Source organism: Rhipicephalus microplus, chromosome 2, assembly GCF_043290135.1.
Source record: "Rhipicephalus microplus isolate Deutch F79 chromosome 2, USDA_Rmic, whole genome shotgun sequence".
Taxonomy (NCBI): domain Eukaryota; kingdom Metazoa; phylum Arthropoda; class Arachnida; order Ixodida; family Ixodidae; genus Rhipicephalus; species Rhipicephalus microplus.
The window spans coordinates 239,360,194-239,373,378 of NC_134701.1; the positions used below are offsets into that span (position 1 = coordinate 239,360,194).

At 44.6% G+C, this 13,185-nt stretch overlaps 1 protein-coding gene across 2 annotated transcripts in view; it reads right to left on the reverse strand.

Annotated features, from left to right (window-relative positions):
- LOC119170210 (uncharacterized) overlaps positions 1–13,185 on the reverse strand; it is a 40,743-nt gene that overhangs the window by 11,413 nt on the left and 16,145 nt on the right. For both annotated transcript variants that reach the window (XM_037421298.2, XM_037421297.2), the window contains exons 8-11: positions 10,260–10,395; positions 9,266–9,402; positions 6,130–6,231; positions 4,827–5,112 (exon numbers count right to left, since the gene is read on the reverse strand). In XM_037421298.2, coding sequence (XP_037277195.2) covers positions 4,827–5,112; positions 6,130–6,231; positions 9,266–9,402; positions 10,260–10,395 — 661 coding nt within the window. The remainder of the gene's footprint in view (positions 1–4,826; positions 5,113–6,129; positions 6,232–9,265; positions 9,403–10,259; positions 10,396–13,185) is intronic.

A 13,185-nucleotide genomic window follows, 5' to 3' on the forward strand; every position in this document is an offset into this window, starting at 1 on the left:
AAAACACACCGTGTTTCAGCGTCGGAAACATCGTAAGGTAGTGACACGCTTTGAAGAAGGCACACCTCCTCTCTCTTCTCCATCACCTGCTTTCTCCGAGGTTGACGCCGCATCGCTTTTGACCGACTAATGTCACGTGGGACCGTGCGCAGAGTTGGTTTGATTAGAGTCAAGAGATGGCTCTTGACTGGCATCTTCGTTTTAGATATGCCCACGCACTGGCAGAGAATGCAAGTGTCGTGTGTATATGCAGTTGCTGCACCTTGCACGTAGGTCGCAACATAAGTTTTACTGCAAGAATGCGATCGCTTTCATCACCAATGGGTGCTGCGCTTTCATATGCTACAACAGACTTATCAATGGCAAAAATATCTACTCGCAAGACCATCCTGTAGGTGTGAAGAGTTCTTAGACATATGAATGCACCAAATAGGAATGGAGAAATTACGGACAATATCTCCGATTCAAGTCAAGTTTTAAAAATCTCAATGCAGTATGTGCCAAGGTTCGCGCTATTAGCTACACACTACACCACTGTAAACAAATGAAATTTCACTGAGCACATTGCTGTTCCTCTTCGACCCTCTAACACAGCTTCTCCGGCATATTTACTTCGTATCAATTACACACATTCTGCTTTTTGTGTACTACCCACCAAATAGCTCGAAAGTAGTGATTATGCTTCGTGCACTTAACACTAAAAATTTAGATCAACGAATTTACAGGCACATGTGAACACAAGCAAAAATTTCATTTCATAAATTTGAAAATTGAGCACAGTTCTTTTGATAAAGCGTAAGTCTTGGGTGCAAATTAACATTGTAAATCTCTAGCTCTTTCTGCTACGTAATTAGCTTTTGCAGCTAATGAAGGTTTTAGCCTGGTCAAGCGGTGAATTTGCGATAAAAAGTATACTGTGCGCTGTTGCACAAGCTGTAGGCTGGACCGTGACAAGTGGTAAGATCATCGCAAGACAACGCCATGAGCATTGGAGACGCATGCAATTTCTCAAAACACACTGCTGTATGTGTTGAAGCGTTAAAGACATAATAGCACCAGGACCTACCAGCTGTGCATTTGAGCATGCTTGGTACAAACATTGCCACACATAGGTACTAAAACTGTTGGACGCCCTCTGAACACTTGGAGCGGCTGCCACTTGTTCTTCCTGCCACTTTTCATGTGTCACAACTGATACAGTCGAGCCCACATATAACGGCCCCACTTAAAACGAACAATATCCAGTAACCGTGAAAATATACATTGGTTCAATGGCACAAAATCGCACTTACGTCTCCGAGCGCCGCTGATCGGTTACAGCAAATGGAGTCAGCAATCTGCCGACTTCCCGGGAAACCAATTTCGATCACCGATCAGGCATCGGCGAGGTGCCCATACATTCTATTGTTAAATACCGACCCTGCCTCTGCGACCCTCTAGTTGCCGCTCTCCCCGACCACTTTTTGTTACTCACCCCTCTGTCCTTTGTCCCCCCCCCCCTACTCTGAGCACCCCGCATCGCCAGACGAGGCCCGTGTTTTCACACTTCCACCGATCTTTCGAAGACCGGTCGGCCATCTACCCCGTTTTTGATCGCTGGTACTGTCGTTGGCGTCGCCGGCCTGGAGTGACCAGACCATTCGCCAACATCGTCGGCCACCAACCATATTCGATAGTCTGCGTCTAGTGCACGCGCGTACGCTACCCCACTGGCTCTGATAATTTGCGATTCGTTTGGTGTTTAAGACTTGTTCTCGATCACTTCGCACTCGGCTCAGCATGCCTTCCGCGCACATGCGGAAGTGCGAAAACGGCTCTTAAATTGCGCGGAATGAATCGCGAAATATCGAAGTTCGTGAGGCCACGCAAACCCGCTGGTGCAACAAAACTATTTTTTTACCGCGGCCGCCGATTGTTCGAACAATGCCGCACGCACCAATCCAGGCGGCCATGCTTTGACTTCTACGCACGCAGGCACTCTTTCCAAGTTTTTCCACGTGCGAGTTTCGCGCATCTTCCAAGCAAGCTATCCTGCCTCCTTCCCGTGTGTTTTGGTTTTCAAGGTCACCCTCCCGCTGCATCCTCCCCTTTCTATATCGCAACTCCTTGCCCTTCTCTCGCAAGTCTGCTCTCCTTTCTTGATCACAACCCCTTCGCCCGTCTCCACCGCTCCGCGACGCCCGCCACGCTGGCTCGAATTAGTTTCGTTTTTTAAGTAGAAACAGGCCCAGAGCTGTTCCACGTGTTCTGGCATGTGTGTCGCGTGTGCGTGTCTTGCTCGCTCTTGGTGTGCATGTGTGGTCATGATGGCCAACGGGAGGACTAGCACGCTTTTTCCTGCCGCTCAACAAAATGTCGAAAGTGTGACCGCTTAGCTTGAGTGTAATCTGCGCGTTAGGTGCCGTATCGCCAAGCGCTTGCTCATAGCTGTTGACCACCTGGCAGCCAACTTATCGCTTTAGGCGTCCCGGTATTCAGCTGTGGAGATGGTGAATATTTCGTGGGCGGCAGTGACGACTACATGCGCGCGAAAATGTTTTCGCGAGACCGACTTCGTCGACGTCAGGTCCGATGCCGAGCTTGAAGCTTCCGAGCTGCAGCGGCGATTTGTGGCAGTGCGTCGTTGACTCCGACCTGGAAGAGCGGGTGGGATATCTGTTGCGATGGTTTATTTACGGCCTATGATGATGCCAACACTGCGGAACCGTGCACGGATTGGGGCATTGTGAATGAAGTATGTGGCGAGAGCGATTTGGAGGAATCGGATTGGGAGAACGACGAAACTTTGGTGCCAGTGCCTCATGCAGCTTATGCCACGGGCCTCGGCTAACGAGCACCGTGCCGTATTAAATGAACTCGACACCGCCCTTATCGCTCCTTCTCTTTGAAACACGTGAATCACAGACTTTTTTGGGGCAATACGCTTGTGTTCTCACTTGCAACTTTCTTTAAAAGCTGTGCTTCATTTACTACGAACTTCGAAATACAGCGAATGGATGCCGCGTCACGCTCAGGTTCGTTATAAGCGGGCTCGACTGTACAACCTGCAAATTCACCTTGCAATATCCGTGAGCATTGTCTAGGTTTCAGAAGGTCTGCTGTATACTGTGACGTTAGCGTTCACCCTCCAATGTGTTCTTTACAACTATTTGCAACAGGACCTGGTGATACGCGCTCTTTACGAAAGTTGTGAGCTGAATTGTAGTGTACAACCTTCAGGCATGTCATGAGCCTCCTCTATGCTAGTTTAGAAACTATCATTGTGGAATAGTTATCCAAATATGCTAAAGGGCAGTTAATAAATTTGTATAACCCGCCGGAGAAAAATACTACTGTGTTGCAAATGACTATGCCAGCAGCCAGACCGCAAGTGCAAATGCCTGTAGCACACTGCCTTACTGTGCCCGCATTCACACTACGAAATTCAGTCTGCTACACTGGAGCAGTGCAGGTGGCATCACAGTCAAGGAGGGAGCACGAAAGAGAGAAGAAGTGAGGAAAAACCAAGGGGTCGAAAAAAAAGAATGACATTACTTTAAAGGGCCAGTCAAGAGGCTCCGACTTTTTTTTTTTACACCCGCCAAACAAGCTCGGTAATTCGTAGAGTAGACCGCAGTGATCACGTTTTCTGTATATTACAGAGCTGCGTGCTGCGCAGAGCCTCCATTAATAAAAACGATTCCTGCGCTCCTTTCCTACGCCTGACCAATGCTCTTTGCACGAGCAGTGATGACAACTCTGCGATCGGCGACGTGACGCAGCTTGTCGATTGGTCTAAACCAGGTCTCAACAAACAGTAGTGAAGTATCAACAGTTCCTGTCTCACTCACAACTACGACAGAGCTATTCAATCATACCAGTTGCGAAACTCCCCATAGACTCAATGCATCGAAATCGGGACACTTCACTGACCCAGTTTTTGTGAACGAACAAATTGTCGCACCACCTGTTGATCAGCACACACACTATTAAGTGCATCATTTGCTTTTTGTGTTGCTGCTCCCAGTTAGCACGACAGTCTGCTCCCCCCCCCCCCCCCAAAAAAAATCGAACTCCAGAAAAATCTAGCCAACTTCATGTCTGGGTTTTGGAACGCAGTTTTGCTGCAAATCGTAGTCGGCTGCAAATCGTAGTCGGCTGCAAATCGAGTGACTGGGCTGCGGAGAAGCATCGGCACCGGGTAAACATTAAGCAACCAGGCATCGCAGCAAGCGGAAGTGCGTTGCAACTGATCGAGTTCGCTGATGACCTCAATCGTTCACGTCTTGTCACATTGCTGAAGTGGGTGGAGTCACGACGAACGACCACGCCTTCCCCTCCCTCCGAAGGAGAAGAATGGCCAGGCCGCGCAAAAATTTAAAACCAACTGAATGCGATGTTCTAGCCTCTGTAACTTCCTTAATATAGCACATATTCGCCAAATTCTTGCGGCAGCATGTTCACGAAGTAACATCGCACATTTTTCTTTTTATAACAATTCTTGGACCTTGGTATTGTTTGCTGGCCCTTTAAAAAGATTTGGGGAGTTCAGAAATTTTGACTTCTTGGTGTTCGTAATATGCACCTATACCAATGTATACATGAGCATCCTGGAAGCAGAAATGTGTGCAAATAAAACATCACACATGTGGCAATGCAAGCTGGAGCTGTATGACAGTATGAAGTGCAGTTATTCCTGAAAATGAGATCATAGATAAAAAACTGTTTCGTAAAACTAGACAGGCTTGAAGTCTACACCAGCATCATTAGGGTAGCATTCATAACATTGGCTACTAGGCCCAAAAAAGGAGCACAACTTAACACAGGGTACGAATGGGTGCACTTGCCAACAGTGTCCATGCTACAAGAAAACTGGAAGGATGGAATTCGAAGCAACGGGGGCGGGCGCGGTGCACTGTGTCCCATGTTTTGGGAATCGGATGTGCCTCGGCTGTCCTGGGATCCAAATGTTGGCACTGAAGAAGGCAGGGGCGTGCTCGGTGTGATGGTGCCAGCACTGCTTGGACTGGATGCACCCCCAGCACCCGACGGACCCGACGGCGTTGCTAGGCTATCCAATGAACACCAAGCCTCGTAACAGTTGCGCTCGAGCAGACACTGCAGGCGGCCACACTGATGTGAAAAAAGAAAGGAGACAATAACTGTTGGGGTTTTATGTCCCAAAACCAGCTTCCTGGTCTGGTTCTGGGCAAGACGTCAACTCCTGGCTGTCTGTGTTATTTTGCTCGTGACAATACGATTATGAGGGACACCACAATAATGAGCTCTGGAATTTTGAACCCAGGGTGTCTACCAATTTGAAATTTATAAATTCCCTGATTTTTCCAGGTTTTGCATGATGATTAAAAGCAAATTCCATGATCCCCATGTCTGCGTGAAAAATTCTGTGCACGATAAACAACCCCTCGTGTGGTAAAAAAAACAGGCGCTCCATATAAGTAAACATAATTACCAGACGTGCTGAGAATGTTCTAAGCGCGTGCGGTAAATGTGAAAAAGCATGTATATCTGGCCAAAATAAAACCCCAGAGCCAGGCAGTGAGCAAGCCAGCTGTTTGATGTTTGGAAGAACCATGAAGCAAACACAAAAGTTATAAGTAACAGCAGATGAAAGTTTGAAGGAGCCTCTGACAACACGGTCAGCTTACCTTCGCATGCTGCGCTTAACATTGATTCCAAAGGTACGTGAAATCTGCCAAATTTTTTTTATCCCCAGCAACACTCCTACTGATTTTGCATGTTTGAAGTCCTTTAGAGATACATTTAACCTGACAAGACTTATTATGAAAGAATCAATAACTAGCAAGCGAAACTTTGTGTTTATTTTGCCTAGCTCAATTTCGCCAACTTGCGAAAAATTCAGGACAGTTGGGAAGTGCGTGGTTGTTGTAGAGCTTTATAGAGGAAGTAAAAGGGAGGCTGCATTGTCTGGAAATATATTTGTTTGCTCACCACTATGAGCATGTATCCTTGAAGAAAGAATGTTAAGGACTCGTCAAGAGAAACTTAAGATGACACATTCTTTTACAGCAGTTGGCATATGAAACCCTGTAGCATCTTTTCTTAAATCCTCCCCCCCCCCCCCCCCTTTTTTTTTACATTGCTTATACGACTCATGCTAGTACTCACAAAGTCTTTGTCCTGGGGATGAGCACTTATCACAATGAAAGGCCGATGATCTGGGCAAAGTAATGGCGTAGCACTGTCAGCTTGTGCAACGAGGGCCCGTGACTGCGAACAAGAATAAGAAGCACGTTAGCACGTTAGCTTGTATAAACTCCAACATTTTGAAAGCTGCACCTCTGTTGTGTGTAATCTGTGAACAGTCGCTGTGTACAGGCAGTTCTACCCGACTGGGTTCACTTTTTCTAAGCGCTGATTCAACAGAGTTCATCGAGACATATTTGCTATCTTTTGAAGCTTCCCCTTTGTTGACTGGTGTCCCAATTGTGAACATGTCCTAATTTTCAGAAGGACCATGGCTGCTTCGAAACTTTGGTTTCCGTTAGGCATATATGAAAGCTTTTTACGAATCCTGACCTGTTGACCTTAGGTATACATTAGGTATCTCCATTATCTCTATCAAGGGTCCACCCAACCCATGATAGTTTTTATGCCAGCCAAGGTGTTGTACAATCACTTAGTGTTTTGTCTGACCTGCCATTAACAGCCTGCTCTTATTCCAGGCTCAGAGAAGACATGAAATACAGTTGCTTCAGCCAAACGCAAGTCCCTGTCTTCCACATTAACTTGTACACCTGTCTCTCAATGTTCATAAGTAGTTGTATATTTTTGAAACTTCTATGGATTATAAGCCTTAGGTCTGAGGAATACACAAAGCCAGCTTTGATCTGAAGTCAGGCAGTGTCCTAACCTTGCAGTGAAATTCAGAACTGAAAATTCCAACAAGCAGAAGATAGTGAAGTGCACTGAGGTGAGCAAACCTTATCTAGAAAATGTATTGTCTCAATGTCATAAAAAAAAGCGAATAGAGTGGGGCTGTGCATTCCCTAACACATTTGACAGAAGACAATCACTGTTGTGACTGTTAAAGCTGAACTATATATGTTGACTAAAATAAACTTCATTGTAGTGTTTAGAATTTAAAAAAATTAAAGCATATGATATGAGCCCTAGCTGCCTGTTTGAGAACCTAACCAGCCAAATGCATAGAAAGCATGTTTACTTGTTTGACATAGAACTTGATCAGTTTTGCACTTGGCTTTAGATGCTCTTACAATGATGGTAAAGCAAAGGTCAAGGGTTCAGTGTCCACTGGTGGCAAACTGTTTTTTTATTAAACTTTCTTTTTCCATTATCTTTAATTTACACTTTAATTTCGAAATTCATAAGACACCCTCAGTGCTCTCCTTAGCCTTAACGGGAGATGCTACTCGAAGACACTTTTTTTTTTTAATATTCGCTCTAGAGCAATGAAACGTAAGCTGTTTATGGAACTTTTTACGCTTATTTCAAATATATAGTTAGTTTTTTTGCAAGTTACACACTTTTAGGTCTACAACATGACAAAGTGAAAACCTTAACCCTTTTGCCCCCCCTCTTTTCATTCCTAAACTTCTGTAATTTTTTACCATTCATAGTTCATAATGCTTCAAATAAAGTGTAGAGTGCAAATAACTAATCAGGAAGCTTATACAAAACATGTAGTAAGCGTGAAAAATAATAAACATAAAATGTCCACATTTCACCTACCCTAGTAAAAGTATACATACAATTTTTTATTATACAATAAAATATTGAAATTTAAACTAGATAATTAAATTTTTCATACTTTGGGAAAAACTTGGGCAAAATTTCATGCAGATCCGAGCACTAGAAGTGCCCGAAAAAGGAGGGGCACATTGAAAAAAAATGGCAAAACTTGTGTTTTGAGAAAAACGAGTTTTAAAGTTAAAATTGAGTTTTTATTTATGAAAGATATCATTAAATCAGATGAAATTTGCACACCAAAAAGAACAATCCTTCTTGTAGAGGCCACTGCGACTAAAATACGCCAGCACAATGAGTTGGTCCCTCTCGGCTTTTTCGAGCCGACTCCTCACAGACATTTCGCTCACAGACAGGGCCATAAAACGCTTGCCAAACTTCCGCTCCATCTGGCAGAGCCTTGCGTCAACTGCAAGCTAGGAAGAAGTTCGACAGAACTGCGAAAGCCAAACTAAGTCCACTGTCATGCCATTTTGCAGCCATGTTTGTGCCACATACCGTCGTACATAATGGCAATGCCATCCCTGCTAAGTTCTCTCACTGCGAGCTCTTTCGGCCTCTCAAGATTGGCGCTGACGTCATCCATTGCCGCATTACGAATTTTCCGGCAGAGGGGTGTGAATGACTTTTGATGCATTGGCTTTTGCAAGCCAACAACTGCTGCAAATCGGACCAGCTGCTCGTAGCCTATTCCAACAGAGCCCGCCGCACAACGGCTTTCAATTGCGAGCAATGCCTTTTTTCATTCATAGCGGAGATAATTACACGAGAAAAGCATTGTTCAGCTGCGCTGCTCGACAAGACATGGACCCCGCAAATAGGTTTCACAGTACATGCAGACGCGCAGCGGCCAATGGCGGTCCCCGATTCGTACCATGTGATAAGCCAGTCGCGGCGCTCGAAAAACGCGCAGAAGAGTGCTTCTTTTTATTATTTCTTACGCTGCATCAGCGAGAGAAACTGTTGTTATTTGAAGAGTGAGGCTCGACTCTTTGACTCATGTGATCAACAATGGCGAGCGGCGGCACATTATCGGCGGCAAGTTGCTCGAAGACTGCACACTTTGGACATTTTAACAGGCACCTTGTGCTCTTTAGATGCAATTTTAAAGCATTTCCAGTTAAGTCTCAGCCTGTATTATTTTTAATAACAGTAGAGGTACTAATCTTATCAAAACAGGCGAAAATAAAAAATCGGTAATTTTGAAAAAACTCGCGTTTTTCTACTCGCATCTCCCCTTAATGTCTCTTGGCTTCGTACAGCCGTGTCCACTAAAAGCAAGCCTCCAGATCCCGAAATGTATTCCCCTTCTATAGTTCCTACTAGAAGGTTACAGTGTTAAAAAACCACCTCCTGAATCAGTGTTGACCAGAACATATGGTGCAAGAGTTGCCACAATGCGCTTAGACTTTGTGAGAGTTGCCACAATGCGCTTAGTAACTGTTGGTGCAACCATGTGCCAATAGCAGAAGCATATTTTTTCCCCCAAATTATCTTTCAGGTGTCGCATTAAAAGAAAAAGAAGCAGCAGACTTACATTGATTGCATTACTGAACACCACTTGTTCTTTGCATTGCCTCAGGATGCTATAGATATCATTGGCAACACGTTCTACAGAGCGGCTCTCCCATGTTCGAATGCCTTCTTCTTCTTCATTGTCACTCTCACGTGCACCTGGCAGTGTTTAAATGTAAGGTAATATTAGCCAATAATCCAGAATTGTGAGCCACCGGGAAAATTTTTGTGATAGCCGAACATGATAACTGCCAATGAAAGCAGCCTAATCTAGACAGCATGGAGAGGGCATGGGGTCATTGCTAGCCCTTTACAAGGTGCCAGCGCTATACAGAGTCGTCATTAATGGCTACGCATTACTGACACGTACAACAAAGCCATACATGTCTGCTAATAAGCACAAGCTGCTCGGTGGCCATTATTAGGGTGAGCTTCAGACATCACTTCACTGTTCAAGCATAAAACGTCTGACAAGTTGAACAACACTTCTCAATTAGAAGAGTGGGTACCTGGGCAAGTTGATAGGGCTGCCACAGCAGAAAACATACACTTACGTAGTGGAAATAAACAGAGCGCAAATAGAAGTACTCTTTAGTGCCTTTCTCTCACCCCAGTGTACTTCGTTACACTATACTAACTTTCAATGATATTTCAGTAGTCCTGATAATGACAAGCCCTATTTGAGGCAAAATGACAATAGCAACTTCGCACTAATGATGCCCCTTTTCGAAGCGCATTAGCATCCAAGGATTCCCTTCTTCTAGACTTTAAAAAAAAAATAATAGTGCTACATTACAAAAAAACAACCTGACTCATTCACTTAACACAACTTAACACATACTAGTAGGCTAGTTGGCTAGCGACAATGAGATTGAAACAAGGACGGCACTGAAGAATAGACAAACATAAGCATTCTTCAGAGTGCAGTTTTTCATGTTACTCTATAAAGGATCGAGCATCTAGCGAGTCTACTTGTTCAGTGAGTAGGAAACACAAATGAGCAAATGGAAACGTACCTTGTTGCACCTCGTGTGCTTTCCTCCAGTCAATGTACTGAATAGAAGCGAACTGAATGGCCAGGTGGTTAGGAGGCCAAGACTTCATGAAGTTCACAGGAATGACAAATTTGCCAATGTAGTCAGCAAGTTTCACCTGAATGACCAGATGTTAAATAGTGTTAGAAAAAGGGTTTACAAGAAAGACTTAAACACATCGACACTGTAGACACGATGTGCACTTCACCAATCTTTTTTATACTGGCAAAGTATACCCGGAATAGCATTTTTTTTTAATTAGATTGTGACAAGTAGCACAGAATCAAGGAGCTGAATAACTCTTAAAGTTGGGCATTATCCAAAAAAAAGTATCAAATAAAAGTGCACCATAAGAATGATCACCCAAATTAACCTAATTAGCCGTTAACAACCTCCAATCAGAGCTTGTACACATTCAATAGCCTGCTATTGATGATTTTAATCTCAAATTTCTAAGGTTTGAAGCAGACAACAAGCATCACCCAGTGCATAAACAGAAATACTACTATTGGTGTTTTTCATGCTTTTTTGTTTGTTTTTCACCGAGTGAAAATTCCGAAAAGGCTGCCAAGTCAGCTGCCATGGTTCCCTACATTGTGTTAATTCCACACGCAGCGACTGCATAGAGACTGTGCACTTACACAAAAATTTTCAATGCTGGCAGTATCAGTAACCCACAAGAAAACTTCACTGCACAAGATATCAGTAACATGGATATCAAGAACTGGTCAACCCAGCCAGAAACATAAAGAGGTGACCTTCAGCAAGTGTCATGTTTTCATTCCCAGATAACCTCACTGTTTTTTCGTGCTTGTCTCAAAATCTGCGAGTCGAAAGGTGAAAATTTCTATCCTCCACGTTTCCACATCACTTGCCCGTTACCACATAGAAAGTTGTATTGTTCGCAACAGGAGGGCCAGTTGTCGACCTTCACTTAGTTGCATCAATAATCCTCTGGTTTTCTGCGGCATGGTTTGTAAAAGTCACTTATTTCTTTCTGTTGAGCACAGAAGGTTGAAAATTGTTTATGTACTATGAGAATCTCTGTTTTAAAACGTGGACATTCTGAACACTTTTCAGGTTGCATATTCATAAAGATATCAGGATGGTTTTGTTAGTGTCAAAAGGTTTTCTTAAAAGTTTTTTGTGCAAATAATTTTTTTCACAGTATAATAGTATGTATGGTTGTTGATACTAAAACTAATGGAAAGAGAAATATTTACTTCTTCAATTTGTACTACAAAATTTTGTGTGCTGCGTGTTCCGTTATTGCAAAAAAAAAAAATCATGGCCCACTTAAGAAGTGCTACTTTTCCATGGAGAGGAAAGTGTCAATAGCTTGGCTGCACATTTTGCAGCTTATTCAGAATATATTTAATTGAGATGAGATTCTGAAAAACAGTGCCAGTTTTGATAAATGAATTTTTTTAAATGTGTAACAATATATTGCCACCTGATATGCTTGGGTGAGATCCGGGAGTGGAAGAAGACAAAGACGATCGAAGATAGCTGAACCTCTTACGCGACTCACTCGGGATGACGTGCCTTTTACTTGGAGCGCAGAACAAGATGCAGCGTTCACAGAGCTACGACGGAGAATGCAAACAGCCCCTGTTCTTGCCCATTTTGATGAGGACGCTGCTACAGAAATTCATACAGATGCCAGCAACGTCGGACTTGGCGCTGTCCTTGTACAACGACACGGTGGCATTGAACATGTAATAGCTTACGCCAGTCGTACTCTTTCTCGAGCCGAGACCAACTATTCTACATCGGAAAAAGAATGCCTCGCAGTCGTGTGGGCGACGACCAAGTTTAGGCCCTACCTATACGGTCGTCCCTTCGAAGTGGTGACTGACCACCACTCGCTCTGCTGGCTGGCAAATCTCAGAGATCCATCCGGCCGTCTCGCTCGGTGGAGTTTGCGTTTGCAGGAGTTCGATATTACGATTGTGTACAGGTCAGGGCGCAAACATGAAGATGCCGACGCGCTTTCTCGAGCGCCTGTGGGGCACGCTGTCAGGGGCTCCGAGGATGAAGATGCCTTTCTCGGAGCAGTCAGCAATTCCGAATTTATGTCAAAACAGCGGGCAGACGACGAATTACGCCCAGCTATTGATTCCCTGGAAGGCCGGAACTCTCAGGTCCCTCGACACATTGCTCGCGAACTGTCCTCTTTTTGTCTAAGAAGAGGCATTCTTTACAAGAAAAACGCCCGTGGTAGCGACAAAGCCTTCCTACTCGTTGTTCCTACCGAAATGCGGGACGAGATCATCCTTGCGTGCCACGACGAGCCCACGTCAGGACATTTGGGCTATTCGCGAACTCTCGCCAGAGTACGCCAACAGTATTACTGGCCGCGACTATCAACAAGTGTACATCGATACGTGAAAGGCTGCCGTGAGTGCCAGCGTCGCAAGACTCCGCCTGTGAGACCCGCAGGCCTGCTCCAGCCGATCGCACCACCACAGACACCGTTTGACCTCGTGGGAATGGACCTTCTTGGACCCTTTCCTTTGTCGTCCTCTGGGAACAAATGGATTATAGTTGCGACAGATTATCTCACTCGGTATGCTGAAACAAAAGCGTTACCCCGTGGCACATCCTCTGAAGTCGCGCAGTTCTTCGTGCACCAAATCGTCCTACGGCATGGTGCCCCGTCATGCGTGATTACGGACAGAGGGACGTCATTTACAGCACGAATGATGGAGGACATTTTTAAATTGAGCTGCACAACTCACCGAAAAACGACGGCTTATCACCCACAATCAAATGGACTGACAGAGAGGCTTAACAAGACCATAGCGGACATGCTGTCAATGTACGTTGACGTACAACACAAAACCTGGGACGAAATTCTTCCGTACATCACGTTTGCATACAATACGGCAACGCAAGAAACAACGCG